Source organism: Natrix helvetica (genome assembly GCF_964273705.1).
Source record: "Natrix helvetica genome assembly, chromosome: 4".
Classification (NCBI taxonomy): domain Eukaryota; kingdom Metazoa; phylum Chordata; class Lepidosauria; order Squamata; family Natricidae; genus Natrix; species Natrix helvetica.
The window spans coordinates 73004230-73015286 of NC_138550.1; the positions used below are offsets into that span (position 1 = coordinate 73004230).

The 11057-nt window shown below is 45.4% G+C and overlaps 1 protein-coding gene across 1 annotated transcript; it reads right to left on the minus strand.

The window, feature by feature from the left end:
• Positions 1 to 10967, minus strand: CFAP184 (cilia and flagella associated protein 184). Its single transcript, XM_081950078.1, has 2 exons — positions 9732 to 10967; positions 1 to 1504 (listed from the first exon to the last, which is right to left on the minus strand). The coding sequence occupies exons 1-2, from the start codon at positions 10821 to 10823 to the stop codon at positions 959 to 961; spliced, it is 1638 nt and encodes a 545-aa protein (XP_081806204.1). The 5' UTR covers positions 10824 to 10967; the 3' UTR covers positions 1 to 958.
• Between the last annotated feature and the right edge of the window lie 90 nt (positions 10968 to 11057).

Consider the following 11057-nt stretch of genomic DNA (forward strand, 5'->3'; position numbering starts at 1 on the left):
GAAGGGGGCGGGGTTTTGGGAGGCAAAAAATGTTGGATTCAGTGTATAAAATGCACCCAGATTTTCAGCCTCTTTTTTGAGGGAAAAAGGTGCATCTTATACTCCAAAAAATACGGTATATAGTAAATCTGATGGGAAAAGCTACAAAAAATTACAGCTTTCTTTACAAACATGCACATAATTTATCTTAAAACCAATAAGAAATGCAGAACCAAATCCAGTTGCAAAGCACCAAATTACTTAAAACTCAAAGCAGACAAGCTGGCAAATGTTATTGCATTGTTTAAATGTATACATTCCCCGTGTGGTGTGGGGAAAAACTATGCTCTTCAAAATTTTCTCCAAGAGAAACAAGCATATCTGATCCAAAAACCTTCAAAGTCCTTTGTCCTATCACAATTCCCCGAGCACATCTGTCATTTCCCACTTCTCACACATACACATTTAAGGATATCTTTAAAACAGTTTGAGAACCATCTTTATTGAGGAAAGAATCAAAGAATCAAATAATAAAAAATTGTTTCAAAAGATGTTGATACATAACATTTTTTTGATTTACTAGAATAATTTTGATACTATTAAAGAGTCAAGGAAAAATGAAGATACGTTACCTATTACGGCTAATTAAAACATAAAAAGGCAAATTTCTTCAATGGAGGCTATTTTATTATGCTTATTCATTAATAATTGCCAACATTTGCTTATAATCTATTTTTGCATTAAAAATTGAATAAAGACTCTTATGTTTAGCTTTGTATACTTTTGCTGTCAATTAACAAGGTATTTATGAATTTATTATTATTAAAATGATATCCTATCCTGCTTATATAAGCACTCATGTTGACTATTTGGATTTGAGGCTTGAACTACACCTAGCTAGAATATAATCTAAAGGCATTAGTATGTTTTATTTGATTTTTTTCATACATTACTTTGTTCTGTTTACCACTAAAGACATTTAGAATGGCAGAAAAGATTTTGCCCCTTTGATTTTCTTCTTGATTCCATTGCAAGTAAGGGACAAACCAGCATGATGACGCTTCAGTATTTCCAATTTCTTTTTCAGTATCTCAGCAGCATCCACTTTCTCCTCAAAGTCCCTCAATAACAATGTATTTCCAAGTAAACCACATTTCTGTTGAAGCCTCTGATTGTCTATTCTCAATTTGTCACGAGCCTGCTTTGTCCTTGTTAATATATCTCTGTTTTGCGCTACTAGACTTTCTATTGCCATTAGTTGAGCCTTCTGGCCTTGATTCTCTGCTTCCACAAATTGCAATTTTTCTTTTACTTGAGATAGGACTTGTACTGTATTGGTGACCTTTCTCCGGAGTTTATGAAGTTCTTCATTACGCTCTTCAATCTTTTCATTGTAAGTTTGGTTTTCTATCTTCAGCTGCTCAAAGTCTATTAAATGTAAACCTTCTGCCAGTTCTTCTTGGGCTTTTAGACTTGCATCAAGTTTTTGGATCCTGTGTTTCAATTTTATATTTTCAAGACGTACCTAAAAAGATAAAAACTGATCTAATAACACCACCAAATAATTATTTTGTTGGAGCAATACTAATTTGAAATACAGTTTGGCATACCATGAGAACACAGCCTTTCGTTAGCCATTCTCTAAATCAGAGATTTGGATAATAGTTCTGAAGAGTCTTTAGGAATGGTTTGCAAAGACCTCTGCAGTTAGTTAAAGAGAAAATTTCTCTTTCTGATATCTGTTAAGTTACAGGATAATTTTGTCCACGCTTTCAGATAAGCCCCACTGACTTACCCATAAAAGAGCATGGGATTTTTAGATTTAGTCTTCAATAACACTATCACAGATGAATCTTTGATTTAATAAACTTGCCCCAGATTTTAGTCATATTCTAACTATATATAAAAATGAGTCTAAAGGAGTTGAACAGAATTGGCCTTGATAGATAACTTTTCCCTTATGATCACTTGAGAAACACTGTCCTGATATGATGACAAGCCAACAAAGGTCTGCAACCTTAAACACTCAAAGAGCTGTTGGACCCATTTCCCACAGAAAAGAAAACACCGGGAATTGCAAAACCTGCGTTGGGCGTGGCCAACTGGACACCACTCATTTCCACCCAATCACATGATACTCCTCTCCAGCCACAACTACCCAGGTTTTGTGGCTCCCGGTGTTTTCTGTGGGAAACAGGTATCTCTCTCTCTTTCTCCCTCTCTGTCTCCCTCTCTCCCTCTCTCTCGCATCACTCTGTTTCTGTCTGTCTCTCTCTCTCTCTCGAGTGTGTGTGTGTACGTGTGTGTGTGTGAACTATTTCCAATAACAGGCAAGGGTTGGTGGTTTTTTTTTTCTGATGTTCTTTCTTTTTCTTTGGATGACTTTTACTATATGATTTAAATATAGAGTCATTTCAGGTTCCCAGATAAATAAAGCCCTTTTGTCCTCCTGCTGTGGTTCCCTGTCGGCTGAACCCACCATTGGCTGGCCCCACCTCTCCCAGTCACTCCTAGCCTGGCCTGAGAAGGTAAGCGTGACGGCAGGGTATGGAGACTTGCTCCATATTCCAGAGCGGGAATGAAGTGCCCGTGTACTTGCCTCATCTTGTTGATGCTGCACACACCTCGGTCACTCGGGGAGACATATAACTTGCTCTCCCTCCCTGAGACACTGGTCTGGCCTGGCTGTGGCCAACGCCACTGCAGTTGCTGCTTCCGTGGCCTGCCCACTGCTCTTGCAGTGGCTGTGCAGCAGTTAAATTTAGCGTGCTTCACAGTGGGGGAGACAAGGTCCCCCTCCTCCTCCCGGAGTCCATTACGACATGGAACATCAATCACAGATGGGCTGGGCCAGTATTTTAGGGCAGAGAGTAAGTTGCGTGTCTCCCTGAGCGACCGAGGTGTGCACAGCACCAACAAGGGCTAAGAGAAGCGCCCACGAGATGAGGCAAGTACAGGAGCGCTTTGCTCCTGCTCTGGAATATGGAGCAAGTCTCCCATCTCTTGCCATTGCCCTTACCTTCTCAGGCCAGATGAGGAATGACTGGGAAGGGAGGGCGAGGCGGGGCCCAGCCAGTGGTGGGTTCAGCCAACAGGGAGCCACAGCAGGTGGACAAAAAAGCTTCATTTCTCTGGGAACCTGAAATGGCTTGATTTAAATCATATGGTAAAAAGCACCGAAAGAAGAAGAAAGAACATCAGCAAAAAAACAAAACAAAACCAACCCTCACCTGTTTTTGGAAATGGTTTGGAGCTGCGGGTTGCCGACACCCAATCTATACCAATGACTCTGCTCTTACAACTAGAATATAATAGAGTTCAACTGAATATATGATCATAGATTGTAGCCTATAAAAAAACTGGACACTATGTTAGATACTAGCTTCAGTTATAATGGTTTCCACCAAAGTCCTCTGTTCTGGTGGGAACAGAGCTTTAATCTCATTGGTCGAAGGGTCTGACAGCTTCCTATAAAAGGGCTGCTGTCAAACTCAACCTTTGCTGGATTGTGTATACTTGTTCTGTTACAATAAAGAGCTGTTTTTGCCTTTAAGCCTGAGTGTGCTTTTCCATTACCCGATCTAACACTGGCGACAAAGGTGGGATTGGAAGGGAACTAGGTGAACCAAAAAGAGTGTAGCAATCCAGCAAGTAAATCCAGTCCGGAGCTCAGCGCAGCTTCAAGCAGCCATTTTTAAGCGGCAAACTCAAAACGCCCTCAGAACACAAAATGGCCATGCACGCCTCACCAACTCCGTATGACCCAGTCACTGAGCACTGGGACTCGTATATGCTGAGGTTCGACTGCTACCTCGAAGCAAACAACTTCATGGGCTTTTCGAAAGGCCGCAAGAAGAACATGTTCCTCAGTTACTGTGGACGGGAAGTGTTCGAAACTGCCAAAGACCTATCAGAGCCAATGCTGCTACAATTGGTCGCTTGGTCCATGCTCCAGCAGACGCTGAGGACTCACTATGCTCCCAAGCCATCTAAGCATGTCCGCCAGCACAAATTTTATGTTCACAACCAGAAGGAAGGCGAATCAATCAACAAGTACATTGCGGTGCTACGAAAGGCTGCAGCGTACTGTGAGTTCCGAGACCTAGACGAACTTATTCTTGACCACATCATATGTGGTTTGCTGGACATTACTTTACAGAGGAGGTTACTTGCCAAATCTAACCTCATTCTACAAATTGCCTTGGACAAAGCCAAAGCATCAGAATCGGCCGTCAAGTCAAAAGAAACCCTGCAGCGCCAAAGTACTCCACAAGCCGCACGAAAGAACACGCACGTATATCGTGAGGCTGCAGAGGTCGAGAGCTCAAAAGATGAAAAAGATGAAAGCTGCCGCATGCGGAGTAGCCACGCCAAGCCGGCGCGCAAATTCGAACCATGATTCCTGCCTTGCGCTAGCTGTGGAGGAGACCATGCTCGATCAGCTTGCCGTTTCCATGACGCTATCTGTCAGCACTGCGAGCGAAAGGGGCACATCGCCAAAATTTGCAGAAGCGAGCACCCCACGAAGACCTGGCAGCCAAGAAGCCGATCTAACCGCCAGCAGAGGCCCAACCAAGGGGCATGGCAGAAGCCACCACTGCGCTCAGAGGGTGACACCAGAGTCACCTACCTCACCTCAATCGGCCAAGTCCGCACAGCCAAAAAAGCTGAAAGTCACAGTCCTCATCGAGGGCTCTCCATGCAAGATGGAGATAAACACGGGGTCATCACTGACCATCATGCCGTGGTCTACACTCAAGTGGGCTATCCCTAACCTGAAGAAGCAGCATCTACGCACCCCTGACATCCACCTTCGCAATTACCAGGGGAACCGAGTCCCCATCGTGGGCCAGGGCACCTTCTGGGTGCAATTCAAGAAATACAGCAGCCAGCTCCCAGTGATGGTGGTCAGCGGCAACCTGCAGAGCATCCTGGGGCTTGACTAGTTCAAAGCCCTGGGTCTAGAAGTGACCGGTATCAAAGTCTTGAAAGACGGGAGCGCTGAAGCAATTTTTAAGGAGTTTGAGGGTGTCTTCGGCACCGGTCTGGGTAAGTATGTGGGGACTCCAATCTCTTAATTTGGACCCCAACATAGCCCCCATAAGGCTAAAACCCAGGAGAGCACCTTTCGCTCTATGCCCAAAAATTGATCTGGAAATTGACAAGCTCGTAGGCCAGGGAATCCTAGAACCGGTGGATTACGCATGCTGGGAGACCCCTATAGTGACACCTGTCAAATCTGACGGATCTGTCCGCATCTGCACGGATTACAAATGCACAATCAATAAAGCATTACAACAAAGCGCTTACCCTGTACCCATTGTACAACATTTATTACATTCTTTAGGCCCCGGAAAAGTATTTCTTTTGGACACGGCGCAGGCATACCAACAATTGCCTGTAGATGGCGCTACGGCAGAGGCCCAAACCATTTCGACGCACAGGGGTGCATTCAAATGTCACTGCCTGCAATTTGGAGTTACTATTGCCCCTGGACTGTTCCAAAGCGTCATGGAACGGCTTTTGCAGAAAATTCCAGGAGTCGTCCCTTATTTTGATGACATCTTGGTATCGGCTGCAAATGAGGTGCAACTTTTCAAACGTTTGTGAAATTTTTTGAACAGAATTCGAGATAAAGGCCTCCGTCTCAAAAAAGAAAAATGCCAAATTAACGTGCCAAGAGTTTAATTCTTAGGGTACTTAGCTCATGAAGGAGGAGAATGGGGAGCAGCAGCAGCAGCAGCTGGTTGGGTGCAGGGAGGGAAGAGCTCCTGCGCAGCGCAGCCAGCTACTCACTTCTCAGTGGCGGCAGCAGGAGGATTCGCTGTTTCCCGCCGCCGTGATCCTGGCCCAGGAGGGTATTTTGCTTGCACACACAAGGAAGAGATTAAAGAGAAAAGGGGAGAAAGAGAGAGAGATAGAGAGAAATGAAGGAGAGCTGGAAGGAGTGAATGGGAGAGAGGGATAATAGAGGGAAACAAATTAAGAGAGAGAAGAGGGAGAGGGAGAAAGAAATGAAAGAGAGCTGAAGGGAGAGAATGAGAGAGAGGGAAACAAATCAGGGGAAAAGAAAGGAAGAGAAAAGAAAGAAAGAAACTAACTTTCTCAGACCTATGACAAAAGCAATGGCAAGCTCTTGCCAAGAAAACTGCAATTTGCCAGAAGGCACAAATTGGAAGCAAGTCTGATTTTTTAAAAAAGAAAACAACAGAGATGGCAAAGAAAAACGCATCTGAAAATAAGATTATTTATAATTTTGAATAACGTATTATATTGTCAAACTCAAAAGAAATCAAAATATATATCCTATTGCTGTTAGTACAATCTTGCCAGCTTCTATCAACTTAGAGTTCACTATAAAAAGATTACAGAGAAGCAATTTCCTACAATTAATAACTTTTTGGCTTTGCTATCATATTCAATGAGAAAGAAAGAAAAAGAAAGAGAAAGGGAAGGAAGGAAAGAAAGAAAGGGAGAGGAAAAATAGAGAAAAACAAATGAGAGGGAGGGAGAGAGAAGAGAGAGAGACCCTATTCCAACAGAAAACACTGAGCCACGAAACCTTGGTAGGCATGTCTGTGGGCGGACGTCATGTGATTGGGTGGGAGTGATGTTGAGTTGGCCACACCCACCCAGGTTTTGTGGCATAGTTTGTTACATAGTAGCAACGAAAATAATTTTATGGTTGGGGGTCACCACAACATGAGGAACTGTATTAAATGGTGCTGGCATTAGGAAGGTTGAGAACCACTGGCTTAGAGACTGGTCCTGTCTCGTCTAGTGACGTTGCCCGCCACTGCAAAAGACTCCATCATCAAACAAATTTTGAACTGGGTGTGGAGGGGGTGGCCCAAGGGGCCTGTTGGGTCTGATTTCAAAATGTAAGAGAGATGAATTGTCTGTTGTTAATAGCTGTTTGCTGTGGGGGGACCGGGTCATTGTTCCACCCAAACTGCGCATTGCAGTATTAGAGGTTTTACACATAGGGCATCCTGGAATTGTCAGGATGAAGTCTTTGGCCAGGAGTTACGTGTGGTGGCCTAACATGGACAGGGAGATAGAAGAATGGGTGGCTACCTGCCTCCAGGAGTCCAGACCAGCTCCCCCAGAGGCGCCCGCTAAGGAGTGGGAGCAACCTCAAGCACCGTGGTCTAGGGTGCACATTGACTTTGCTGGCCCAGATCATGGCCAGACTTTCCTCGTAGTTCTGGACGCCTACTCGAAAGGGCTAGAGGTAGTCCTGATGACCTCCACTACAGCAGAAGCAGTCATCAAGGTACTATGGAGACTTTTCTCCACACACGGCCTGCCTAATGTCCTGATCTCTGACAATGGGCCCCAATTTACAGCCATGCAATTTGAGACCTTCTTAGCAGCACAGGGAATCAGACATGCCCTGGTCACACCATTCCATCCAGCCTCCAATGGTGAGGTGGAGAGAATGGTGAGATCTGCAAAAGAGGCCCTATTCAGGATGGGCCTGGGAGATTGGCAAACACAAGTTGACCACTATTTGCTAATTCAATACATCACGCCAAGTGCCACTACAGGGAGAAGCCCCTCTGAGCTTCTCATGGGTCGCCGGCTAAGGTCCCACTTAGACCGGCTACACCCAAACTATTCTGCCTCATCGGCCCAACTCCACAAGCAAAATTTGGAACTTTAGCATAGGGGATTCAGTTTACGCTCACAACTATGCCGGGGGAACTCTGTGGATTCCTGCCACAGTGATAGGCATCACCGGGCCTCACTCTTATCTCGTAGAGCTCAAGGACGGTCGGAATTGGAGAAGGCACGTTGACCAACTCCGTGGCCGCCTCTCCAACTCCACTCTTAGGCAGCCAGAGGTAACTCCTGCTCGAGTTAGCCAAAACCCTACCCAAAAGGAGCACGAAGTCACTCCTTCCACAGCCAACTCAAACCCGAAGTCACCGGGATACTTAGCTTCTTGTGTTGCAGGCCCGCAGCAAGCTCCGAGTGAACCGGCTCTAGAAGCTCCAGCCGCGGCCTGTGAAGGGTTCCAGGAGCTTCCACCAAGCGGAGCTGCAGAGCAAACAAGTCCGTCCGACCTGTCCAAAGAACACCCTCCGACTGAATTGCGCAGGTCAGGCAGAGCTACCAAACAGCCCGCCTAACTGCATGACTACGTGACCAGTAGGATTATTTCATCTAAGAGGGGAGGGGTGTTAGATACTAGCTTCAGTTATAATGGTTTCCACCAAGGTCCTCTGTTCCAGCGGGAACAGATGTTTAATCTCATTGGTCGAAGGGTCTGACAGCTCCCTATAAAAGGACTGCTGTCAGACTCAACCTTGTTGGATTGTACATACTTGTTCTGTTACAATAAAGAGCTGTTGTTGCCTTTAGCCTGAGTGTGCCTTTCCATTACCCGATCTAACACTATAGATAGCACATTAAATTGGGCTCAATAAACATAACTAATACACCTATTTGAGAAAATTAGTGATGTCACACCTTCAAAAAACACTACTCACCAACTCTGGGAGGCAATTCTAGAATAAGGAAATTGCAGAGAAACTAAATAATTCCCCAAGTCTAATATAGAAAACAAAGCAGAAACAATAACTTAAACTGATATTTCCAGGAAAGGAAACCAAACTAAAATTATTATTATTATTAAGTTTGAATTTATTAGCCGCTCCCTTTCCAAGTAGGACTCGGGGCGGCGTACAATGGGGCATATAAAACACAGAAAATATATAAAAACACATAGGCGTACATACAGAACATACATACAGATACACAAACACGGACTCGAACTCGGAGGAGGTAGACAATTTACATCATATAGACAGTTAAAAAACCCGCATTAAGATACCCCAATTATAAAAACCCCATATAGAATTAAAATTTAACATTTAAAATACAATTTAAAACCAGTTAGGAGGAATAAGAATAATTACGATTGAGCCAGGCCAGATAATTGAAAGAGGTGGGTCTTCAGCTGTACACGGAAGGAGCTAAGACATAAATTCATGACTGTATGGCATTTTCCTTCTGCCTACTGAGGTCCTTTCCCCAAAGAATGACCTCTAGTTCCCCAATGCTTCCTACTTCAGATTTAGATACCAATGTTGTACAGACAAATATGAAGCCTGAGATGGTCCAGTAGATACTATTTACTTGGACTTTCAAAAGTCTTGTGATGCAGTCCCTGACCATTATATTCTTGGCTACCATGAGAACTTTTTCATCAGTTAAGCCAGTTAAAGATTGAATATAGAAGAACAAACCGAAACTTAATCTAGATAAGCAGTTTTTTTTTTTACAAAAATCTTAATAAGAAATTTTATGAATTAAAAGATGTCTAATTATTCTTTATCATCCTGTTACTGTTAATAGCACAAGTCCCAATCTAGGCTATGTATTTGCAATCGAAAATTACAATTTTTGCCATTATAAAGGTTTACTTACTTTGCAAGTTACGAATTTTTTGCATGGCTGGTCATACCATCCAGAAAATGGTTTGATTTGGATTACGGTAACTTTGCTTTTTCTGTGAATGACATTTCAACCAGTTTCAGTTCCTCCTAATCATTAATTTGGTGCCTATAATAGGTCTTAACAGTTATGAAATAATATATGCCTGTTCAGTGTTAAATCTCAAAGACTCTTCAACTGAAAGATGTAGAAAAAGAGACTGCCACATCTTAAAATTTATTAATGCAATTATCCCAACAGCAGACTGTTTAGATAGGGCATTTAATATCCCTCCTCTATGCAGGGCTCACCTCCGTCATCTCCTTTTCCTTGCTTTGTTCCTTAGCTTGGATCTTGTCCACTTCCTTGATGGCAGCTTGTTTACCTCCTAGCCGCCTCCCCATAGTATATACAGCTACTTCCTTCTTGACCGCCTGGTAGGTCTTCCATTCACTCTCCACCTTGGTCAATTTCTGTTCGCAGGATCGCTGGAGAGCATCGATCTCCTTATGGTACCAAGCCATCTCCTCCGCCTGCTGGCTACGCAACTTCTCTAACATAGCCAGATAGCGGCCGTAGCGCTGCTCCCAGTCCGAGATGTGATGCTCTAGTTCTCGGACGCGATCCTTGCCCTTGGCTTTGTTCAAGAGCTCGGCCAGTTTGCCCTGCAGCTTCGTGTTGTAGCTGCGGAGGCGGCCTCGCTCGGCCAGCAGCTGCCGGTACTGCTCCATGAGTTCGGTTCGCCACCGCTGTTCCTCGGCCACGCGCCGCTCCCTCTGCTCCTCCGTCTCTCCTTCTAGGGCCCCTTTATCGCTCTCCGGGCTGCCACCTACATCTAAGGAGCGGCTGCTTGCTGTCCTCTGCTCTAGCTCCCAGAGGCTGCGGCTGATCCTGCGGTCCAGTTGCACGCCCACCTGCAACGGAGACGGCTCCGCCTGCTCGCCGTCCTCGAAGGAGGCGCTTGTAGGCAAGTCGCGGAAGAGCGATAAGGCAGCCTCCGACGGCCCGCTCTCTTCTTCCAGTTTCTCCAGAGAAGGAATCTCCGAGGGGCTCCTCTTGTCCTCCCCCCTATCCTTCGGGGCCTCGGCTCCTCCTGGACCTTCGCTCGAGGCTGCGTCCTCCGGTTGCTCCTCCAGCGCAGGCTCCTTGTCCGCCCCTTCTAATGCTGGAGGCTCTTCGGTCGTCCGTTGGGGCTTCTCTCCCTCGGTTGCCTCGTCTCCCGCTCCTTCCTGAGTCTGTGTCGGCGGCTCTGCAGCGGGGGGACTCTTTGCGGCCTCTGTTGTCTCCGCATCCGCGGGCGACTTCTGTGGTTCCGTGGAAACCGGAACAACGACATCCTCCAGATTTTCAGGTGTTGGAGTAGAGATCTCCTCCGCCTCCTCCGCCTCCTGTATCTGCTCCATAGCATGCAACAGCCCACCTCTCGCTCGCTCGCTCTCCCCGTAAACAAACCGCTTTGCTCCGTCGCTAGGCAACAAAAATTCATTTTGTCAACCAATGGGAAGAAACTAAGAGAAGCGAGGCTTGATTGGACGTTGCGCGTGAAAGAGCACCAGAAATTTCGAAGTTGATTGGCTATTTCTTCCTGGGACACGCCCACAAAATTATGCCTCGATTAGTGGGCGGGAGTTGGTCCC

What these genes read in the sequence shown, in the direction of transcription:
- CFAP184 (XM_081950078.1), bottom strand. Translation starts at nt 10,823, where the DNA reads ATGGAGCAGATACAGGAGGCGGAGGAGGCGGAGGAGATCTCTACTCCA. An exon ending in AGGAAAAGGAGATGACGGAG is followed by an intron (nt 1,505 to 9,731) that starts GTGAGCCCTGCA and finishes TTATCTTTTTAG; the next exon opens with GTACGTCTTGAAAATATAAA.